Source organism: Phalacrocorax carbo, chromosome 4 (assembly GCF_963921805.1).
Source record: "Phalacrocorax carbo chromosome 4, bPhaCar2.1, whole genome shotgun sequence".
In the NCBI taxonomy this organism is placed as follows: Eukaryota; Metazoa; Chordata; class Aves; order Suliformes; family Phalacrocoracidae; genus Phalacrocorax; species Phalacrocorax carbo.
The window spans coordinates 29,259,523-29,284,556 of record NC_087516.1 but is presented as its reverse complement, the minus strand read 5'-3'; the positions used below and the strand labels follow the sequence as shown (position 1 = coordinate 29,284,556).

Genomic DNA, 25,034 nt, shown 5'->3' with positions numbered 1-25,034 from the left:
TGAGATAATTTCTGTTACATAAAAAGTATTGTATGTTTTTATCTTTGAATTTTTCCTGTCAGTGTTAACTTCAGCTTTTAATGTAAGCTAAAAAATTTTAAAATGCCTGAAACTATGGCTCTCAAGTTCCATTAGAAATGGGAAAAGAAGAAATTAGTAATACAAGAACAAAAATATTACATATCTTGAAAAAATAAGCATTATAAATTATAAGTTAAGATTACCTTTGAAAGAAAGCCTGTCTGTTAAATGATACAGGGTTTATAGGCAGAGGATGTCTTTTACTAGGATACTTGGTAAGAATTGGGGAGAGGGGATTAAGGTCAAATAAGGTCTTGAACTACACAGCAGAAATAGCAAAACCAAAGGAGGACTTATTTCCCTGAAAGCTTGTCTTATAAAAGATGCTGTGTTTCCTGCAGTCCTTACCCCTCTCAAATTCTTAAGTCACCTCATAGAATCATAGAATAGTTTGGGTTGGAAGGGACCTTTAAAGGTCATCTAGTCCAACCCCCCTGCAGTGAGCAGGGACGTCTTCAGCTAGATCAGGTTGCTCAGAGCCCCGTCCAACCTGGCCTTGAATGTTTCCAGGGATAGGGCATCTACTACCCTTCTGGGTAACCTGTTCCAGTGTTTCATCACCCTCATTGTAAAAAATTTCTTCCTTGTATGTAGTCTAAACCTACCCTCTTTTAGTTTAAAGCCATTATCTCTTGCCCTGTCACAACATGCCCTACTAAAAAGTCTGTCCCTGTCTTTGTTAAAAGCCTCCTTTAAGTATTGAAAGGTCACTCCTTCTCCAGGCTGGACAACGCCAACTCTCTCAACCTTTCTTCACAGGAGAGGTGTTCCATCCCTCTGATCATTTATATGTCCCTCCTCTGGACCCACTCCAGCAGGTCCATGTCCTTCCTGTGCTGAGGGCTCCAGAGCTGGACACAGTACTTGAGGTGGGGTCTGACTAGAGCAGAGTAGAGGGGCAGAATCACCTCCCTCGACCTGCTGGCCATGCTTCTTTTGATGCAGCCCAGGATACGGTTGGCTTTCAGGGCTGCAAACACACATTGCTGGTTCATGTCCAGCTTTTCATCCACCAGTACCCCCAAGTCCTTCTCCGCAGGGCTGTTCCCAATCCCTTTTCCCCCAGCATGTATTGATACTGGGGTTTGCCCTGACCCATGTGCAGGACCCTGCTTTTGCCCTTGTTCTTATTCCTCATAGGAATGAAGAGGTTTTTCATCTATTGAGGAAAAAGCAAAATTACTAAACTTCCATTAATGAAAAATGGCAAAACCAACTACGTACCCTAAAAATATTTTTTCTTCAAGTCCAACTAATGTATGCAAGTTTAAGTTTGAAGATTCTGCCTTATTCCTGTAGGGATCATTACAGAAAATTGAAGGTTATAATTTTATAATGAATTCATAATTAAATTTATTAAATGATTGATATTTTAATTCTTAAAACACTTCTCCTTTGATCAAAGTATATGCTATCAAATTTAAGCCTTATCATAGGCTCATTCATAAGGTGTTTTGGTTCAGTTTCAAGATAGTTCAGTAATAGCTTTCACAGTGACTGACACTTCCATAATAATGCAAATATTCAGTACTCCCAAAAATTTAGTTGCTATTCACCATTTAATTATTAAATACTTGACAATATTTAGCAATATTTGAGAAAGAAAATTAAAAAATGATTTTTTGTGCTTTGACCTATGTTGTATAAACTGAATTCTGACTGCTAGTGTTTACACATAGCTTTCCAGTGTTTAATGGGACCCAGAACAATACTTGGAAAAGTTGCTCCCTTCTTATTGAGTTCAAACTATATTTGCTCATAGGAAAGTTCTATCTAGCATGAAATTTCTTTTCAAATTTTTGTTGTTAACCTTGAGGATGAGGGGAATGGAGTATATGAAGCAATAGCAGCAGATTTAGCTTAGAGTAAACAGCATTAATGCATTGAAGAGGATAACTAGGTATAAACATATGGCTAAACATAGTCTAATTTCTGCTCCATTGATTGCTGGAGAGCTGTTTTGTCTGCATGAGAATAGTAAACAAAGAGTGTGAGCAATGTAGATGGAGAAAAATATTTGGACTCTGTTCTATCAATCAAACTTATGTAGCAGTAGATTGTTTAGGAGCAAAAATTACACAGAAAGGCAAGTATTTCTACTGATGGAGTCTTGTGAAGAGACCACATGAGACTCTTTGCAATCTCTATGAGTTGGTCAGAGCTGTGAGGAGAGTCTTTTCATTACAGTTACTTCCCAAATGAATTTAAAAGGCTTTTAAACTCAAAAGGCCAAGCTTTATTACAGAATCATAGAATGGTTAAGGTTGGAAAAGACCTCTAAGATCATCAAGTCCAGTTGTCAGAATGTAAAAGAAAAAATTAACCCTTTAAAAGAAACTTGATAACAGGATAGAAATGAAAATAATTTACAAACAAAACCACCTGACTGTGACCTTGAAGGTTGGGTCTTTGGGCTTGGTTTCAGTCAACCCAGGAACTTTCTTTTTCTTAGCAAATTCTGTTCTGTGTTCTTTTGCCCTTGGGAAGTTTCTTTATCACAGTGGAGCTCTGTCCATGTGTTTGTTTCCTGCCCTTTGCAGCTTTGTTTCAGTCTCTGATGAGCTTTAGGTTCACTCCTTGTTGAATTCTCGCTCTTCCTCCTCTACTCTGTAAAAGCTAGACCATAACATAGAACTACATGCAAACAGATAGGTTTCTCCGGCATGACAATAATGCTGCCAATAATTAATTTTGAGGGGAGAAATAGATTTTGCTCAGCTGTACAGTGTATTGGAGTCACAGTAATTAATTTCATTCTGATATATGTTAATGAGGTGGAATTGAGGTGGAATGAAAACTGCATGAATGGTTGGCCCCAGAGGGTCACGATCAGAAGCATGAAGTCTGTTTGAAGGCCAATAACTAGCGCTGTACCCCGGGGTCAATACTGGGTCCATATGCATTCAACATCTTCATTAATGACCTTAATGATGGGGCAGAGTGTACCCTCAGCGAGTTTCCTGATGACACCAAAACAGGAGGACTGGCTGATACACCAGAGGGCACGCTGCCATCCAGAAGGACCTCCACAGGCTGGAGAAATGGGCTGACAGGAGCCTCATGAACTTCAACCAGGGGAAGTGCAAAGTCCTGCACCTGGGGAGGAACAACCCCGTGCACCAGTATATGGTGGGGGCTGCCCAGCTGCAAAGCATCTTGGCAGAAAAGGGACTGGGGTTCCTGGAGGACACCAAGTTGAACATGAGCCAGCAATGCACCCTTGCTGTAAAGAAGGCTAGTGGTATCTTGTGCTGCATTAGAAAAAGTATCCTTTCCCTCTGCTCAGCACTGGTGAGGTCATACCTGGAGCTGTATGACCAGTTCTGGGCTCTTCAGTACCAGAGAGACCTGGACATAATGGAGAGTCCAGTGAGGGGCTATGAAGATGTTTAAGGGACTGGAGCATGTATCCTATGAGGAAAGGCTGAGAAAGCTGGGACTATTTAGCCTAGAGAAGGCTGAGGGGGCGTCTTATCAATGTATATAAATGCCTGAAGGGGAGGGCGTAAAGAAGATGGAGGCAGGCTCTTCTCATTGGTGCCCAGTGACAGGACAAGTCAGCGGGCACAAACTGAACCACTGGAGGTTTCTCCCAAACATCAGAAAACATTTTTTTTTAACATGAGGTTGAGCAAGCACAGACACAGATTGCCCAGAGAGGTTGTGGAGACTTATCCATGCAGATACTCAAAAGCTTTCTGGACACAGTCCTGGGTAACTGGCTGTAGGTGGCCCTGCTTGAGCAGGTGGGGTTGGACCAGATGACCTCCAGAGCTCCCTTCCAACCTCAACTATTCTGTGATTCTGAGAATGAAATTAGTCCTTGGTGTGTCTAGGCAGTGGCACTTAAAGCCTCATAAAGCTAAAAGACAGCATATTTTTTCATCTAGATAGTTAAAGCACTTTATAGAATTTCAGAACAGGATCTGTAAAGTGTAACTAATTGTATCTTTGTAAGGATATTTGACATTTAGACTCAAAAGACTGAAGCTTGCCAGTGTAATCGGATGCATTAAAACAAAACATAGGATTTTTGAAAACAATATCTGGAAGAATGTTTCTAAAGTATGCTTTATAATTTTAATTAAAATATTCTTGTTTGTTTGGATTTGGTTTTCAACATTTTGTATTTGTGACAGAAGCATGGCTACTATTACATTTCCTGATATGAGAATGGGGAAGGCGAAACTGCTGCTAAATAGTTCCAGTAAGCTTTTGAACTTTACAAATTGCAATATAATATATACCACAATCTGGTATTAATGATTTAACTTTATGCTTTGAAAATCAAACCATTCAAATTAGTCTTTGTTTCTGTAGGAAATTAATGCAACCAAACTTAACGGTGACCTCATTGAGAAGAAAGGTTCCTAAACAAAACTTATTTCACTCACTTGAACTCAATCTCATTGATTTAATTGTCTCACTGCTAGTGTGTACACAAGTGGTCTGGCCTGAATCACTTGGGTTTTGTTTTTGACAGCAAAAACCACTGGATTTTGTGTCCTCATAATGTCTTGTCTTCATTTTGGTTGGCAGTGATGATTTACTCTTCTGACAAGCATTTTACAGTTTTAGGGATTGAGTATTTTTCAGAAAATATTCCTGAGACATGATTTTTTCCTTTCCTTATGTCTCCAGGGTTGTTCTTGATCTTCAGGATTGAGTGCACCCTCAGTTTGCAGGCGATACCAAGATGGGTGGGAGTGTTGATCTGCTCGAGGGTAGGAATGCTCTGCAGAGGGACCTGGACAGGCTGGACTGATGGGCTGGAGGTCCAACTGTATGGGGTTCAACAAGGCCAAGTGTCAGGCCTGGGGAAGAGTGGCTAGAAAGCTGCCTGGCAGAAAAGGACCTGGGGGTGTTGGTTGACAGCCAGCTGAACATGAGCCGGCAGTGTGCCCAGGTGGCCAAGAAGGCCAACAGCATCCTGGCTTGTATCAGGAATAGTGTGGCCAGCAGCAGCAGTGAAGTGATTGTTCCCCCTGTACTTGGTACTGCTGAGGCCACACTTTGAATACTGTGTTCAGTTTTGGGCCCCTCGCTACAAGAAAGACATTAACTGGATGCTGAAACGTGTCCAGAGAAGGGCAACAAAGCTGGAGAAGGGCCTAGACCACTAGTCTTAGGAGGAGACGTTGAGGGAACTGGGGTTGTTGAGCCTGTCTTATGAGGAGGCTGAGGGGAGACCTTATCACTCTCTACAACCACCTGAAAGGAGGTTTCAGTGAGGTGGGTGTTGGTCTCTTCTCCCAGGTCACTAGCAATAAAACGAGAGGAAATTGCTTCAAGCTGGATCAGGGGAGGTTTAGATTGGATATTAGGAGAAAGTTCATTACTGAAAGAGTGGTCAGGCATTGGAACAGGCTGCCCAGAGAAGTGGTTGAGTCACTATCCCTGGAGGTATTTAAAAGACGTGTAGACGTGGCACTTCAGGGCATGGTTTAAGAGACATGGTAGTGTTGGGTTGACAGTTGGACCTGGTGATCCTAGAGGTCCTTTCTAACCTTAATGATTCTATTCTTGTTTCCTTATCTTTAGGTCAGGTTGTTATTCATCTTCTTGCTCCCTCATAATTTAAATGAAGTCACATTTACAGTGCTCTGCAGGAATTAACATACAACATTCCTTAAATCTTATTCTGCTGTTGCTTCTGATGCCTTCATGTGCACACATATTTCCTTTCATATTTGATTCATTCTATAATATTTCTTTTATATCCCCCATTTTTATTAAAGAAAAGATAGCTGCCGTAACAGCAGGGCGGCTTGTTTGTCTGCTGCTTCAGTGCCAGTTCCAGTAACCTGGTGGGTGTGTTGATTTGTGCTTGTAATGCTGTGATCAGCTCCTTTGATGGCAGGATGAGGTGACAAGAGATGAAGCCCATCCACCTTAATACTATTAAAGGTACTGCTCAATCAGGTGTGGTACATAATTCCAGATTTTAAAAAAATGTATCCAGAGGCATTCTCCTGGAACGTCCAGGTTACTGTTGAAGCTTCCCCCATCTGCAATCCCAAAATACAGGACTTCTTATATTTGCTTTAGATGCTACCAGTTCGGAGAGATGTCTCTGGTTTTTAGTTATGAAGTTACATATATTAGGGAGGGAGCTGTCTGTCCCTGTGCAGGTGGCTTTACCTGACCTAAATGTCTAAACTGGCTGTATGGAGAATCAACTGAGAGAAGCAGATACTTCTGATGCATGATTTGTCTGATTTTAAGCAGATATTTTAAATGGGCTATGTGCTTTAGAAACTAAATGAGGTAGATGTCTAAAGTTACAGCTGTGCCTCCTTAGTTTTAATGTTCAAAATTATATACAGTATGAAGTGTAGAAGTCTCTGGGTTTAATATTTTTAACATTAATAGTTCTTCCTAGAATCCCTTTCAGGATGCTGATCAAGAAATTGATCACATGATGGAATCACTTTTCTATTCCTGGCTCTTGACATGCATTTTTCTCTTCTTCCCTTAGATGGGCCATAATAAGTATGCAGGAAATAGTCAGGCTTTAGCAGAGTCCATCCCTCTTTCTGAAAGTATAGTTTAATTTTCTCTAGCAGTGTCACTTTTTTTACACAGCTGCAGCTGAAAACTGGTATTTAGGATTTTGTCGGGTTGCTTATACCATTTACTCTGTGACTTTGTGCAATGGAAGGTACCAGCTGAGGAATCAGAATTCAGCTCAGTCAGCTATCACACAGGCATCTGAACAGGAAAGAAGCTGTAATGCTGATCTACAAATGCATAAATTATCAGTGCCAAAATTTGGATCTGTCAGAAGGATCCTGACGAGGAAGTTTGACGTGTAATGTACCAAATGCAACAGGCTCTCTTATATCCCTCTGGTTGCACTTACACACACACTTCCCTAATATGTACACTTCCTTCCACTTCCTCCTCATGTGACTTTCTCAGTCAAACTTCTCTTTCACAAAGGGTAAACAAGATAAAGACCATTTTAGTAATAAAATACGAAAGAAAATGTTTACACACACATGCCACTGCATACCACACTCCAGAATAGAGTGTCATGTTGAATTAAGGTCGTCTTTACTCCTAGGAGTGGCAGAATTTATACACTGTGCACATATATCTTTAAGCATATATCTTTAAAATGTAGGGCTCCTTAAATCACCTCTGAGTGTTAGGCTGAGGTGATTCGTGGTCAGAAGGGTACATGATGCGATAATGAAGTGGTGAAACAGGGTATGCATGAACACAGATTAAAGGGTTGCTGAATGCAAAAGATTGACCAGGCTTTATTTGTGTTTAGTGGAGTATAGAATAGGAATTTGTATTTAATTTTATGAAAGCTGTGTTTGTCCCATCATTAACAAAATTTAAGGTCAGCCTTTAACAGATGGCAGCTGCAAAGTGCCCATCTTATTCTGATGGAAGTAACTAGCTACCCTGTACTATATATTATTGCCAATATCTTGAAGAAAGTGCGTTTTAAGACTGTTAGATTTTCATCAAGTGAATCTTATTTCCTTGCAAGGAAGTTTGTATTCTTTTTGTTTACCATGTCTCTGTGGGCCTGAGACCTGCCATACCCTAAAGGACACTGCTGCGGCTACAGAGGTGTGAATGTAAACAGGAATAGGGGTATGGATGGAAATTAAACAGTAAACTGATCCAGAGGAAACAACATAGAAAAAGACAGCTTTGTTTCATTTGCATGAGGAGCAATGGAAGCATAGAAACTGTCAGAGTTACAAACTGATCAATAAGGATAAAGGTTGCCAGACTACTTCATGCTGTTGCATGCTCAAAACAAGTAATGTTTGGGATTTTACTCTCAGCTGGCTATTGTTCTGCTTACATGAAACTAGAACTTAAATATTTTCATTTAGTTTGGGGTTTTTGTTATTTACTGTTTCATGCCTTTTGTTCTTTCAAAGCTAGATTAACGACTACAAAGCTCATGGCTCAGCGATATTAATTTACTTTATGTCCTTTGCATTGTGCTATAAATTCTGTTTGGACTTTTATGATGATGTGAAACTTGTAGAAAGCATGAATACTTCTGTGGGGGGAAGAGGAAGAAGTGATTCATGTTCAAGTTATAGAGCTGAGGTTGGTAAAGACTTGAGAAACTTAGAGCACACGCCTAGGGAGTGGAGCTCTTGACTGACATTGATCTGGAGGGATAGAAACCCCACCACACCTTCTGGGAGAGTGCTGCACCTTTCAGTGTGTAATATACTTAGGAGGACACCCTTCTTCTTCCCTTCTTTCAAAGTGGGACCACTGTGCAGTTATGAACACGGGAGTCACATGCCAAGAGGAGAGAAGCAAGTGGTGGCATGATTCTGTTTAGTGCTTGAGCATCTCAGCTGAGGGGAGAGACTTGTGTTCAGGTCCCTGCTCTTGGAGCTCTTTCAGCCCATTTAAAATGCCCACATATCCCAGTAAGAAAGGGCACAAAGAACTTCCTTGCTTCCATTGGCATAGCTGGAATAGGAAGGAGGAATTATCCCCCCAGCTGTTCTATATCCTGGCATTCTCCCTGGAAAACAGATCTGAAGGAAAAGCCTAGAGGAAGCATTGAAGCTAGGTCACTCACTTCCCAGCTGTGTGTTTGTAACTGAAAGTTATTACTAATGGGACCAGACAACAGCAACCCTGTTTCCTCTATTCTCTCCTTTCCTAACTACAACGTAGATTCCATGTTTTTACTGAACCTGATATTATTCAAGTATTTTGGTTATTCTCAGAATATTTATCAGGGCTTTACTGAAGGCCTCAGCTGTGGGAAAAAAGGCTAAACCCATTTAGGTCTGACAGTGCTAAGAATTCCTTGATGAGACAGCATCAGGCCAAATTCTGAGCTCAAAACTGCGTAAAGCATAAAGTTCATCTGGAACCATTGTAAGATCAAAGGCAGGATGAAAAACAGGGTCTGGGGATTTTGATTTTGCTGTCAGAAGCTTCAGCTTTGCCTAATAGCCACATCAGGTGCTCAAGACTGTCCCAGTAATCTAGCTGATGAAATGCACGACCCTTCTCAAGAGCTTTATTTGTATAAATTAATTAAATATTTTGGACCATATGTGTAACTAAAGCAATTGGTAGGAACAGAATAAAAATGTTGAGAAGTGGCTTTTGATTTTTCTTGTTCTTCCATATTGGATTCTAATAAACTGATACACATTGAGTATTAATGCAGACCTGTAAATTGTAGGCTATCTTTAGCGAATCATGTTTTAGTCAATACACTCCAGTGTTCAGAGTTTATATGAATGTCACATTAACATTTTACAAAAATTTGTTTTGTAGACTGCAGTGATGACGTATTTCGTTGCAACACAGGAAAATGCCTAAATTATACCTTTGTTTGTGATGGATATGATGACTGTGGGGACCTTAGTGATGAAGAAAACTGTGGTAAATGAAAGTTTTATGCTTTTGTAAAGTCTTTAAGATAACAGTATTGCCTAATCCAGCAATCTTTTTCCCTAAACTATTAAAAGAGTAATATACCCTGCTGTTACTCTTTTTGGGCAAAGTAAAAACAGCTTACAGATACTATATGCAATTTGAAAATGTTTAAAGGAGAGTTCTGGATTAATCCAAATTTTGAAGGTAGTGGTATTTTGAAGAAATACTCTGATTTGCAATTTGTTTTAAACTAATTCAAGATGTTATGGTTGCTTTCTTGCTAACTTGGCCGAATTTAACTGAGATTAAAGCAAACCGTAAAAGGCTACACATTGGCGATGCCAACTGTTTTATAGCTGAACTGTTTTACATAAGCTTCACTGTGAACTTGTGTGTTTTGGTGATCAAATTCTGTTTCTTTCAAATTCTGTTTTCAATCAGCTTTGTATGTTCTGCGTCCTTTTATTTGTCTTTCTGCCTACACTTGACTTTCATAGGAAAATAATGAAGCTTTGCCATAAAAGAGAGTAATCTGCACGAGTAAATATTGGAAAACTTGGAAAGCCTTATTTTGTTTAACTTTTGCTACTGATACTACACCTCAGAAAAATTAAGTGCTCTAAAATAATTCTTTAAAAGTTAAAATATTATTTCTCACTTTTTTCTTTTGCTTTTCTAAGGAAAAGTACAGAGAATTTCAAAACTAAATATCAAGGCACAATTTTTTGTGAGATTTGTTTTATGTTTCTTCTCCAAATTAAACATACTCTAAGATCTTTCACTACTTTTTGTCAGTTTTGGTTGTTTTGTATTTTTTTTCACAAGCTGTCTTTGATTAGGGACTTTTCTAAACTTTAATCTGACTCCTACCATTCCTATCTTGAGATAGGCTTTTTCCTACATAAAATTTAAGATCTAACTTTTTGCACAGGCTGCAAATGGGTTTCATAGCAGATTTGGCAGACTGGACTGTGTCTGCACTCCCTGTTTATTCTGATGTAAAGTCAGCCTGCTCAACAGAATGCTCTTCTTTGTTTGTGGAAACATTTGGATAAAAAGAGTAAGATGAAGATTGGAGTAGTTCCTCTGTAGATAATTCTTATGGAGACTTCTGAATGTATGGAAAAAACATAGTTTTGGATTGAGTGCCAAATATGGCAGTTGAGAATTTTTTTTTAATTTTACTTCTTAGTAAAAAGATAAACGTAGGGAATGATTTTCTCTGATGGCAACTGAAAACGTAGGCTAACTGAAAATCATTCCATGAGATAGGAAGCCAGAAGATCTTTTAATCTGTTTAACAAATCTCAGAAACATTTTAATTGGCAAATGGAAACAACTGTGCACCTGAGAGAAAGAACGAGTGCATCACTATCTGTATAGGCAATAAAATTCAGAACATATGTAACTCCTATCTGCAGAAAAATCTACAGGTATAGAAAATCTCTTACTGTATTTTACTAATGCAAAATGGCTCGTTAGTAAGAATTATTAGCTTATAGGCATAGAACAATTGATCAAAAATATAAATTATACAAATGGTAACTTATTGTCCTTTTCCTTTTTTTGTCCTCAAATTTGCATTTTATTTAGATTGTAATCCAGTGACACATCATCAGTGTGGGGATGGGAGATGTATAACAGCTGATTGGGTATGTGATGGTGACCATGACTGTATAGACAAATCAGATGAAATCAATTGCTGTAAGTTCTCTTAATCTCTAAATTAGTTTTTCTTTCTTTAAAAATAAAAAACAAAATGTAAGATAAGTAGTATACTTATACTTATTTATAATTTATAAGGCAAAACTATAAGCTTATTTGATTTCAGAAGTTTGCACTTGACAGATGTCCCTTCTGGTAGATAGCTGCTGCAAATTAAACATTTGTTGCCATTGTTGAGAAGTACCAGCATTGCCTTGTGTTTCAGCTTCCTGTTAATGACAGAATTAGCTGTTTGTTAATTGTAGTGTTCCCATTAAAGAGTAATGAATGAATGTATATAACCTCTTAAACTGTAGGCGTTCTGAGTTTGTGACAGCTTTCTGATGTGTCTGTATGCAACCTATCACACCTTGTCAGGGTTTGGACTTCCATCTGCTTCAGTGATAATGGTGTATATCTGCAAAACAACTATACTAGAATATTGCTGAGGTTTCAAAATCAAGTCTTGGGGAACTAACAGATGTTTGAATGTGATTAAGGTTCTCATAAGACATATGTTTATGCTGCTTTGATTCTTGCTGCCATTCAGTGCTCAACTTTGCAACCACTATCCTACAATTTTCCCTGAAATCTAGGAACCTAATCTGAATAAAGGAATGTAAGTAAGTGGGCAAAGAAAATGTGACAATTTTTGTATGAGAAAAAATTATGTTGGTTTTTTTTTTTCTTGGGAGAGCTGAACCTTCTCAGCCTGTTGCTAATATCTGACATACATAGTTTCAGTCCCTGTAGCTAAAAATCAGCACAGCTGCAGGGTGTTGAAAACATAGTGACCTTAAGTGCTAAGCAGTGTTATCAGCTCCTCCTAAAATAACTTCAAGATGATCTTAAAAAATAATTAAGACTTTCATTAACCTAAGTTGATCAGAATATTGTCTCTTTTTTCTCTCTAGCATGTCATAGTCAGGGTCTGGTGGAGTGCAGAAATGGGCAGTGCATTCCTAGTGCGTTCCAGTGTGATGGAGATAATGACTGTAAAGATGGAAGCGATGAAGAAAACTGCAGTGAAGGTAAGGATATCCCTCATTTTACTCTTCTTACTGAACCTACCATTGACTGCTTTGTTCTGAAGTGCCTTTAGCTAAAGGTCTCTGACAAATTTGCTTTCTTTGCCTTTCAAATAACACTTGCTAAGGCTGGTTGGTGTCTGCTTTCACGTAGGAAGTTGTAAGCAGAGTTTATTATTCCTTAAGAATATAAAGAAAAGAAAGTTAAAGAAATGGAGGTGATAGCATAGTATTTGGTTATCTGACAAGATCAGTGGTTACCTGAAATAAATTAATACATATTCACATTGTCTGCAGCAATTAGAAGCTACTGTCACAGGAATTGGTGTCATTTAAGGAGTTTTCTCATGAAAATCCTCTTTTCATCAGAACTTGGGAGTCAGAGAAAGAATATTTTCATTACTAAACTAATGAATTAGTGTGAATAAGGGAAAATATATGAGAATGAAAGTTTTCACAGCTACTTAAGAACTGTCTCATGATGGACTGTATGAAAGAAAAGGAAACCAGGCTGTTTCTTGAGCCTCAGAACATGGTTTCCCAAAGACTTGTGTCCTGTGGTACATTTTGACACTCAGAAAGAGATGTTGTCATGCTGTGATGGTTTCAGCATTTGAAGGTATTTTTCACATGTAATTCTCTTGTTTCTGGTAAGGTATAGGTTCAGATGACTGCGTTTCCTTCAGTGTGAGAATTATTAATGTCTTTGTCTTATGAATCCTATTTTTAAGAAGTTAAAGGAATTCACTTTATTTAGAAAACTCCAGTGCTGTCAGGTGTAGTGGAAGTAGGACAACCTATTCAAAAGTTAGTAGAGTAGAACAGATCTGTTGTCGTAAGATATACAGTGTGATTATATAGGCTTCATTTCTTTAGGAAATAGCTGAGAAGAAATCCTTTCATAAGCGTGTTTACTCTGTCCCTTCTGTTTATATTAAGTTCTTGGGATCTTCCTGCTCCAATTTAAACATCTCCATTCCAAAAAATAACCCAGAAGTTGAAACACAGAAATTACTATTGCTCTTTTTCACAATTAATGTTGACATTGCAAAAAGGTCTCGCGTGAAATTTCTTCCAGTTCTGACTATGGCAGTCTAAAAACCGAGGATCAAGTTTTGTCCGTAGTTCTGACTGTGCAATCTCACAAAATGCTCAGTTTTTATTCTTCATCTTTCCTGATGTCCAACCTCAGTCTTATTCTGTGAATTCCATGATCCTCTGTTTGTCTTGCTGATAATGAAGGTATAGTTTTTAATATAAAAGAGATGAGGCAGAGGAATGGGATAAATTGAAAAGTACACAACTATTTAGAACATTCTGTAAGCAACCCTTTCAACTTTTAAAATTCACCCAACTTAAGCCTCTTAAAGTTGTTTATCACTAGTAAAAGAGAATTTCAGTGAAAACATTGACGCATGATCTGGGCTAGAAGTCAGTGGTGCATTTTGTTTTCATTGCTTTTTGCCTCTGTGGATGCTGAAGAACTGATTAAAAATCTTTTTTTTTGGTAAGATGAAGAGATAGATTCAAGGATGCTCAATGCAAAGGAGTAGGATGAGTTTATAATGTCAGTGATCTCCGTATATCCTAAAGATTTTTCTGCTTAGCATTAAACTTCAAAGATGTTAAATACAGAAGTTTTCCTTGTTTTTATTATTCATTCTTCATTGTGAAAAAATCTCTGTCTAATATTTTGCAATATTGCGCAGAGTAAAATTCTTCCTTTATGCAACCATATCTTGTCCATCCTAAATTTGCATGAGAACACGTAGACAGAATTTGGACTTCATTTGGATTATTCCTTTTTAGTTCCTTGCAACATCCATGTAAAGGCAAGGCAGAATTCTTGTTTGTAACTTTCTTTTGTATTTCTTGTGTATGTTGTTGATTTCAGCAACTACAGAAAATGTAATAGGACATACACTTAATACAAAGACTTCTCCACTCTACAAATCAATTTGGGTATGCCTGGCAGAGGCAGGGAAGTTACGGCTGAAGTGATCTGGAATATTGGTTTTGTTACAAACACAGTAAATATGTGAAATCAGCATAGCAATTTGAGGTCAAGGTGTCGTGACTTGCCACTTGTCTATATAAGGGTACAGAGACCTTGTGTAATAGTACAAATGCATACATACAGGGATTGGAGATGACCATTGCTTCATCTGTATCCAAATGAGAGAAATGGTCTGCTTCGCTATGTACCTTAAGGAAATTTAAGGTATGACATCTGTTAATAGTACCGCTGTCATTCATTTTGTGACAATAGAAATTTACTATCGATGTACTCAGAGCTGGTTCTGTGATCCCTTCAAAAGACAGGGTAGAGTGTGTTTAGAGAAATTCAGCATTGACTGTGTAGGATCAAAAGAATCTATGCTGTAGCACAGGCATTTTTAAAAAGTTGAGAAACGCTTTGGCTGTGGGAGAAAAAGGAGTTGGAGCAAACTTTAAAAATGAATTTTAAGGTAAAGATTTGTGATAGCTTTATAAGTTCAAAATTTTCCCTACATTTCAAGTTCCATTTTGCTATCAGGTCCACCTGTAAAACAAGACAGTCAATTGCTACAGCAAAAGAAAGTACCTCCATTACTTCAATATATAACGTGTGAAGGGAAGTAAATCCGCATAATTATGAATCTATCATAGACTACATCATCACTTCTTTGGGACAAGGTTGTTGTCAAGGTCATTGAAACAATATGGTTTTTTCAGCATCTTCTGTATGCCCAATATAAGGATGCCGTGACTGAATGACTAATGTTCATGGACAGTAGTGCAATACAAACACTAAGCGATAGTTGCAATAAACCACTTTAAACAGGATGAGATGATAAAACCCAAACACTTCAGTCTCTGTGTACAGAATAGTAAATTAAATGACTGAGTTTGCAAAAGTCACATGAAAGAGAGAATTTAATGGTTTGCAAAGGAGCTGTCACCAATATGAGAGAAGTCCTGGGATTTGTCAGATAACCTTAACTACCCAGGTAATGTGCTCCAGAAACTTCTTGATGAAGTGCTAGTTTTAGTTATTCTGAATTCCATCTTTAGGGCCACAGCGGTTTTGGGTTTCTTTTTGTTGTTGTTTGTTTTTTAACCAGCCAAAGGAGGACAATGAAGCTTCAGCTCTGATGACCTTTCTTCAGGATATTTTTTATTGTCCACGAAACCAATCATAAAATGAGAAGCAGATCAACTGAATGGCATTGAAGAATAATTCCCAGAGGGTATTCTCTTTCAGCTAGGACCTGTTGTTCCCTTTGAAATCTGATTCACGTGGCTTTTCATACTCTGCCAGAGGATCATGGTCAATGGCTTTCAGAGATGCATACCTCTCATTTAGAAACAGTGATATAAAATATTAAACATAGGGGTAAAGAAAAGTGACGTCTGGACAGTGCTGTGCATTTTCCTTCCTTACAAAACTTCCTTACTGCACTTGAAATGCTGTAGGGTACTTATCCAACTACGTAAAGGAAATAATTATAACGTAAACTCTGTATTTTCTCATCACAACACTCCAGTCATTTTTATTAGTCTGGTAAATACTTAGAATAGTAAATTTCTATTTTCCTCAGGTCAAACCCTCTGTCTGGACGGAGACCAGAGATGTACTTCCTGTCCTGATCCCTGTGGAACTTCTCTCTGTGAGATGAGAAACAGCCAGACAAACTGCAGTAAGTAGGTCACATGCTTCATACTGTCACTGTTTTAGGGTGTTCTACAGTATAAAGCAGATGCTGGGCAGGACACAGTAAGTAATACTTTACTATCTAATGCACATGTGTAACTATTAAGTATTGGAAAGGGCAAAGTTGAAACAAAAGTTTCATCGTAACTCTTGCTTATTGATGTACTAAGAGATACCCGTAACATTTGACATTGAGATATTTTCCCTTCTGTGAATTTTGGATACATTCTTAATGGGTATTTACAGTTGCGCTTTTTCTTAACATTTAATGACATTCAGTGTTTACATAAGGTAACCAACATAGTCTAAGTGTAAAGCAGAAGCTACTGGTTTATTTTCAAAATAGAAGAAAATACGGTACTGTGTTTAGTAGTCTGGAGAACATTTGGCCCTATTATGAAGGAATACTTCTGCTACTCAAACTGACAAAACTAGTTATTCTTCTGACAAATACATGTTGTAGGGGACTGGGGTCTTCAGCACTGCAGATCTTCATTTCTATGTCCTGTACTGTACCACTTCATGCAAGCCTCCTGCATCCACTGTACGCTTGCTTCTGAGTAGCGCTCTCTGTCACTTGTACAATGCAGCATTGTGAACAGATACTCAACAGAAGTATATTTGGCTAGGTTTTGAGACTGGGGCAGAGCTGTATTCAGTATTATTCAGGATTAATTAAAACTAGGTTATGTGTTAAAACAGTCACATCAATTCGGGTCACCTTTGCACATGGGCAGGCTTGCCTTCACTTACATATGAATGTGTAGACATATCCCATTAATTGCTTCGTGCTGAGCAGTTATCTCTGCAAGGTATGGTTTGGTACTGTATGGTAGCTTGTTCGGATAATGTTATTCCGTTTAGGTTGGAATGGATATGGGAAGGTCAACTAGTCCAAACTCCACAGTCTCTAAAGTTGTGACTGTTGGTCACGTTATTAGCAGACTGTTAGCACCACTCATGCTGGGGCCTTTAGATACTGCTAATGTAAAGATATAAGATACTTGGGCATACATGCTTTACATGTGCTTCTATCAATGCCTCTCCTAACTTTTTGAAAAGGGACAATCATAAGAATCATGTTTAGCGTTAGAAGGAATTTAATTCACACCTTTGGTCAACTAGTCCAAACTCCTGTTCAAAGCAGTGCCAGTTAAGCCATGTGGCCCATGATCTTGTGCAGCTGAGTTTTGAGTATCTCCAAGGACAGAGATTCCACAGTCTTTCTGGGAGACCTGTTACAGTGTTAGGCCACTCTCATGGTAAAAACCTTTTCTGCGTACATGTAACTGGAATTCTCTGTTTACAGCTTGTGTCTTTTGTTTCTCATCCTATCCCTGTGCACTTCTAAGAGTCTGGCTCTGTCTGCTTTATACCTTCCCATTAGGTAATTGTTAACAGCAATAAGACTTCCTCGTAGCCTTCCTTTTTGATGGCTGAACAAACCCCCTCTTCCCACCTTTTGCCAGTAGATCATGTGATCCGGTCCCCTAACCTGCTTGGTGGCCTTCCACTGACCTCGTTCCAGTATGTCAGTGTCTTTCATGAAGTGGGGAGCCAGAAAACAGGACACAATACTCCAATACACACCAGTACTGAACAAAAAGGAATGGCAGCCAGTCATCTTGTCAGAGACAGCAATCAGATTAATCAGGCATGATTTTCCCTTGGTAAATCCGTGCTGGCTGTCCCACTCACCTTTTTTTCTTCATGTGTGGACATGTCTTTCAGAAGGAACTGGTCCATAATATTTCTGGGGACTGAGGATAGACTGACTGGACTTGTAGTCCCCTGTGTCCTCCTTCTTGCTCTTCCTAAAGATGGATGTGATGTCTGCCTTTTTCCAGTCATCAGGTGCCAGGATTGCCATGACCTTTTGAAAATGATATAAAGCAGCCTTCCAATGATGTTCCTCCATGGAAACTGAGGGAGAAAAGTCATTGAGTACCTTGGTCTTTTCTATGTCCCTGGTCACTAGTTCCCCTGCCCAAGTGGGCAGCAGACCCCCATTTTTTTTACATTTCCTTTTGCTGCCAGCATACTTACAAGAGCCCTCCTACTTCTTGCCCTTTACATTGCTCAGTAGTTTCAACTCTAGCTGAGCTTTAGCTTTTCTAACCCCATTCTTGTATGCTCGGGAAATATCTCTGTGTTCCACTTAAGTGCTCTGTCCCCTCCTCTGTATATTTCTTTTTTGTGTTTGAGCTCTGTCAGGAGATCCACGTTCAGCCAAGGTGGCCTTATGCCACACTTGCTTGACTTGCTTTGCACTGGAATGGACTCTTCTGTGCTCTGAGGAGGCTCTCCGTTAACCAACTTGCTGTCCTTTGAGCAGATACCAGCACAATTAAAACTCCTACAAGTACCAGAGCCTGCAATTATGAGGCATCTTCCAGCTCTCTGAGGAAGGGTTTGTCTGCCTCCTCTTTTTGCTAAGGTGGTCTGCAGCAGGTGCCTACTATGTACGTCATCTGTGTAGGTCTGTTCTCTAATCCATATCCGTAACCAAACTATTCAGATTAGAAGGAGCCTTCTAAGGTGATTGGAGTAGTAGATGTTGGTATTTTTTTTTACTTGCCTGTTGTGAACCAAACTATCATTCTTCCTCAAGAAATATTTAGAAAGGGTTATGAAATGGGAAGGGAGGTATCCGTATAACACAAAACTATTAACAGTCCACTTAATTTTTTTAAAACTCTTACTCAATTTTAATTTTTTTAAATAATTTTTTTGTTGTTGTTGAGATCTCAGATATCGTCATTCAATTATCTTGGTCATTTTCTCCTCTGTTGCAATTCATGGTCAGTTATCTTCCATGAGAGGTTGTCCCCCCTCCTGGTGAAGGAGAAATCAAACATGAGGTATCACAACAGATCAAAGTACTTTGGTTGTCAACCACATCTGCAATTCCTGCCAACATCCCTTGGAACCATAGGTACTTGGCATATCCAAAAAAAAAGTTCTTCAGGTAATCTTTTCTTGTCTTTGAGATTTGAAGGTCATATTCTCCTGATGTTTTAAGGTCAGCATACATGATTATTCATTGAGATATAATGACTGATTTGAATAACTCCACTCTAGCTAGTCACAAGTTTAAATGTGTGTAATAAGATTGATTCTCTGTGGGCTGAAGGCTTATGGGAGTGAAGGATGTTTAGTCCCAGATCTCTCTGCCTGCAGGAGAAGCAGCAGCTTTAGCAGCCTGTGCCTCTAAGAACAGGTGTTGCTTCTCAGTTTCTCCTGTTGAAGATTCAGCTTTTTTGTTTGAGCATTACTGACTTTGCCACAAAACTGCGGTTTACTCAGGGGCTTCCATATTTCTATCTGCTGTTTCAAATCTTCTTCACTCCTAATGCTTCCAAAACTTAACCGGCGTTACACTAAACCCTATTTTATATGTTTAAAACTGTAGCAACTTCACATTTACTCAGGTCAAAAAAAGATAGTATTTTGGAATTTTACTTATTTTTAAATACTTAAACTGCTTACTAAAGAACACATAAAATGTATCTGATATATTGTGACAGGATCAACATTGGACTCACAGCTGATGGCTATGTCGTCACCGGTCGTTCGTAAGACAGGTCCTCTATTTGTCTGACAAACAAGGCACCAGCAGCATCCTTACCCAACAAGTAGGAAAATATGTAAATTCCCACAGTAGCATCTAGTTCTTACGTACACAGGGAGCAGTTCTCTCTTAAGCAAATTACCTTTCATAAACAGCGACTACATTCCTATAAAACACAACAGCCTTTCAAGCAGTGTGACTGCAATTTAGTTCATTTCTCACAATAAGAGAGAGCTGAAAATGCACTTTCTGGGAGTCATCTTCCGTGTGGATAAATCAATATGAGACTTACTGTGGTCCAAAGCAGTTTGTCCTGTGGTCCAAAATCTTCTCCTGATCAATACAGATTTTTGTATCCCATGGTATGTATGGACAGCAATTCTGGAAAATGTTCGAGTGTCTAGGACTATGTTACAAGATAGTGAAAAACATTTTTTGATTTGTTATTTGAGTTCTAAAACAATGTTCCTATCACATGTCATGAGAAACCCAAGAACTTTTTAGTGAAGATGTTTCCTCATCATATTATGGGCAACAATCTGTAATTCTCAACAGGAGTAACACATTAGCTGAATTTGACTTCTGGATCATCTCTCTTTCTCCTTTTCTTGTCCAGTGGATATTTAATTTTTTATACACTATGGAACAGCAAGAGAATTTGGGAGACATTTTTCTTGCATAATATCTGTAAGTACTGCTGTCTTCTTCCTTGTTCATATTTAGACCAGAGTTATTTCATCTTTGGTAAGAGATGAGAATTCCCGAGGAAAACTTCAGTTTTGAGAAAGCAGTATTTTCTGGCCCAAATAGCTCTTCAGTTGGAAAAGTCCAAAGTATAGGCCACATTTTGCTATATTGAATACGATGGATGTTCTCCATGTGTGATAATGTCCGATCAGTTTAGGTTCTGTATTATAATGCAGTTACAACATACTTAGGATAACAGAAAAAATATCTGAAGCGAGAATGTAAAAAAGACAGAGCCAGGCTATTTCAGTGCTCAGTGACAGGACCAGAGGCAATGGGCAAAACTGAAATACAGCAGGTTCCCTCTGAACATAAGGGAACTTTAACTGTGAGGGTGACTGAACACAGGTTGCCCAGAGAGGTTGTGGAGACTCCATCCGTGGAGACAGTCATAAGCTGTCCGAGCACAGTTCTGCACAACCGGCTCTGGGTGGCCCTGCTTGAGCAAGGGGGTTGGACCAGATGACCTCCAGAGCTCCCTTCCAGTCTCAACTATTCTGTGGTTCTGTGAAATATCCCACTCACTTATGTTACTAATTTTGGAACTAATTCCTATATAGCAGGTAGAGCAAGTTAATAACACATACATGAAGATGCTAAACCCAGGCAGAATCTGTCTGGGGTTTTGTTTGTTTGTTTTTTAGGGTAAAAAATGCAATAAATTTTATTCCTTGTTCCCCACTCATTAAGATGTGGGGAATATATACAATATACATTATAGTATACTATATACTATAAATAAGGAGTAGCAAGATCTCTTAAAACTGTAGGACAGACATCAGAAGAAAGATGAACATTTGGGTTACTTAAATTGAGTCAGACATTTCCCTGGAGTGTATGTTCTGTTTGTTATTCTGCTTGTGGATTGTAGGGAATTGGGTGTGAGAGTTGAAGTTATTCTTTTCAAACCTACAAAGACACTTTTGCACATAATGTGATAGAAGCTTTCTAAACACTGTGAAAATTGTAATCATACTGAAAACATGTAAAGAGCTATCCTACGGGGGCATTTCAGTGGACTAGGTTCTCTTCTAGAATTCACCTAAACCTCACTAAATGTGAGGCATAACAAAAGAGAGAATATGTGTGCATTTCTACCCTTTAGTCTTGAATAACGTTGTTATAGGAACACTTAGAACATTGCATGTACTTTTGTCTTCATTTACTCAGGTTTCGTCATGAAATACTTATGAACATGTAATATTCTGTACACATCAAGAAAATATGCTTACTGGTGAAAAATCAAAAGACAAAACCAAACTGCTCTGGGTGACAGGGGCTGGCTGAAGCGTGGGAGGACAAGGGAGAGTTCATGAAGAAAAGGAAACGGCAGTAATGTGAGGAGGATTGTTGAAGTCTTTGAACCTCATACACCCCAAAGCTGGGACTAAGTGGTTTGAGACAACAGAAATAGTTCAGTACTGGCAGTGTGCAAGGGTTTAGCAGAGAGGAAAAGCTGTATATAAAATGAGCTTCGTGATCCTCAGGTTAGAGGTAAATACTAAAAACAGTTATAACAGGGAATGCCAGTCCAGGAAAGACTGGTGAGTTCTGATCACCTGAATAATTGCCTGTTGGATCTTCTTTCAACTTCTTCTCAAAGGTCCAGCTGTGTGATCACACAGGTGCTACGTTGTGCTGGCAACTGACACCAGCAACTGGCTGGCAGAGAATATTAATCATGTTAAGATACATTTGCTTCCAGAGTAGGCAAATATGTGCAGTCTTTTGGAAATAAATTACTTTTGTATAGTACACTTTTTCATGGAAAATTTTCTCATCTTTCAAAAGTAAATACAATTAAATAATTTCACATTGGTCTCAATGCTAAATAGAAAGCTGAATTTCAGTCTGAATTGAAGTGAAATTCTGTCTGTTGTTTTCTGTTGTGGTGGAAACTTGAAAAATAAGTATTTCTGACTACCAATTTGGGAAGAAATACAAAAGCTGTACAATTTTTTTTAAATCCAAAACACTCAGTCAGTTCGATATGCGTTGTGATAAACCCCCTAAAAGCTGGATAATTTTTATATATATCTATAGTCTGTGTAATCATATGGACTTGTAGCTGTTGCATTTATTTTGCTCTTGCTTATAATTCTCTTTATTATCAATTGTGTCTTACCTGAATTACATGATTAGCATGTAGACTGTCTCTTGCTCAGTGTTTGTGGAGTACATAATGTAATTGTCCCCATTCTTCCTTCAGATCTTGGGGTGCAAAAAAATAATAAAAAAACCCCAATCCTTTTTTATACAGAGAAATTGCGCAGTCTCTGTCCTTAAAGATTTTTTAAGACCCGACTGAATAAAGCCTTAAGAAACCTGATCAGTCCTCAGAGCTGGTGAAGCTTTGAGCCGGATGTTGGACTAGAGACCTCCTGAGATCTTTTCCAACCCAAAGTATCCTATGATCTCAGTCCTCTTAATTTTGACAATTGCCCTGCTAGTATGAGGTGTGTTATGGCAGCAGAGTGCACCAGCAGGAAGTGTGTTGCTGTAGAGTACAGGAGCTTGTGAAAATCATCCAAAGTTTGATTTGAAAAGAATGAATCTGTTTTTAAAGAATGATTTATTGTGCCATGTGAGAGCTAAGATGTTACTTGGGAAGTTAATGCATGTTGGTAAGGTAATATAAGTCTCTGAATAGGTTATTGGGTAGGCAGAGGTCGAACACACCTTTTTTTGCTGGTATGAATAGGCTCATACGAGGTCTTGAGCTCTGGAACTTTTAGTTTCTCAAGCCTGAGAGGAAGTCCCCTGACTGATAAATTTATTAAATACTTATGTAATTATTTCATTTAATCTCACACCATTTGTGTTTCTTTTATTTTGTTTTGTTTTCTTTCTGTGAAAGGTCAGTGTGAACCAATTACTCTGGAACTCTGTATGAACTTGCCTTACAACTATACTTATTACCCAAACTACCTGGGCCACAGGACGCAGAAGGAAGCCTCTATCAGCTGGGAGTCTTCTCTTTTCCCAGCCTTGGTTCAGACCAACTGCTACAAGTACCTTATGTTTTTTGCCTGTACAATCTTAGTACCAAAATGTGACCCCCATACAAATCAGCGGATCCCACCTTGCAGGTACTATAGTATGCTTCATTTAATTCTTGACTGACATTGTCTGTCATATTAATCGTTCCCAGTTTTCTGTTTCCATTGAAAATGCCAGAAATTTTGCTTTGGAATTCCACAGCAAAAGGTAGAGAACCATATTTTTTAAGATTATTAAATGCAGTTTATTACATGTGTGTGATTAGTATCTGAAGTATTCAAAACAAGGAGAGGAATACCAGTTCAATAATTTTCAAAATGTATGTATTGAATAGAATATTTCAGTTGCAAGGGACCTACAATGATTATCCAGTCCAACTGCCTGACCAGATCAGGGCTGACCAAGTTAAAGCATGTTATTAAGGACACTGTTCAAATGCCTTTTAAACACTGACAGACTTGGGGCATCGACCACCTCTCTGGGAAGTCTGTTCCAGTGTTTGACCACGCTCTCAGTAAAGAAATGCTTCGTCATGTCCAGTCTAAACCTCCCCGGCACAGCTTTGTACCATTCCCACGCGTCCTGTCACTGGGTAGGACATATCTCCTAGACACGTTAGCCTATAATGACATGGAGATTACACTATCTGTGTATTTAAGTAGTCTCCAGCTGACTTTCCTGTTGTTTCAAAACTGTGACAGATGTGTATGAAGAATTACCTTGATCAAATCTCATGCCTCTTATGTGTTGACATCAATTTAGGTGTCCCTTTACTCTCCCATTGGGAGAGTAAAGAGATATTTCAGTTAACTGCTAAATATGCTTAATGTTCTTAAAAATGTGCTAGATTGAATTCCATTGCAGAAAATTACACATTTCTATGCTACATCTTTTTTTTTAACATTGTATTTTTTTCTCCTGACAAGAAGGGAGAGATTTCTCTGCTTTGTGATGTGTACTCTTCTTAACTGTTAACTTGTTAGGTTGATTCATAGACAGTACCACAGTTGAGGTTTGACTGAGAAGTAAATAAAGAAGGCTGTTACCAAGGTATTCTGATACCCCAACTGTAAGACTCGGTATGAGAATGTGGAAGGCTTTAAAAAAAAAAAAAAAGGTCCCAATTGCTCATCTGCTTTTCCTAGCAGTATTGCAATAGGCCTCCACATGCACTGTGATGGGCACTACTGAAGATTATCTACATTTTGATTCTTTCACCACAGACTGACAACTAAATGGCTTGCAATGGCTTTTGGAAAGGGTCAGCTTTGGCCAAAGATTTGAGTGTGCAGAAAACACAGGGCGGAATTGGCTTGACGTCTCAACTAAAAAAATTAAAATTTTTAGGATGTATTCTTTCTATTAATCTTGTTGGGTTTTGTCATTGGTAAACAAAAATTCTGGCATTCAGGAAGCTGAGATTATAAAGTGGAGTGAGTGAACTTTTTTGATATTGAGGAGGATCTAAAAGGAAGGAGAGAGTCTGTAAGCAGGGTTAACCAGTATCAATCCATTCATCCATTCCCTCCAGCTGCTCAACTCCACGGTAAATCAACTCATGCCAAAAAACATTGACTCTTCTTTGTGCAGTCCCCCAAAACAAGATTAAATTTGAGAAGATTAATAATGTATTGTTTTCTCGGAAGAGCATAAAATCCTAAACAGATCTGTTTGCTTGGATTTGGTCACTGCATTTCTTGAAAATTATTGCAGGAAAAAAATGGTCCATTGGTCAAAAGATCAAAGACAAATGAGTGGAATAAAATGCTTTCTACGAAAGGAGTGTCTGTTCCTAGAAGAAAGATCTGGAAAAATTAATCAA

The 25,034-nt window shown here is 38.6% G+C and overlaps 1 protein-coding gene across 2 annotated transcripts in view; it reads left to right on the top strand.

Moving 5' to 3' along the window:
* CORIN (corin, serine peptidase) overlaps positions 1-25,034 on the top strand; it is a 164,348-nt gene that overhangs the window by 95,641 nt on the left and 43,673 nt on the right. For both annotated transcript variants that reach the window (XM_064449377.1, XM_064449376.1), the window contains exons 7-11: positions 9,367-9,474; positions 11,062-11,172; positions 12,087-12,203; positions 15,782-15,880; positions 23,070-23,301. In XM_064449377.1, the coding sequence (XP_064305447.1) occupies positions 9,367-9,474; positions 11,062-11,172; positions 12,087-12,203; positions 15,782-15,880; positions 23,070-23,301 (667 nt within the window). The remainder of the gene's footprint in view (positions 1-9,366; positions 9,475-11,061; positions 11,173-12,086; positions 12,204-15,781; positions 15,881-23,069; positions 23,302-25,034) is intronic.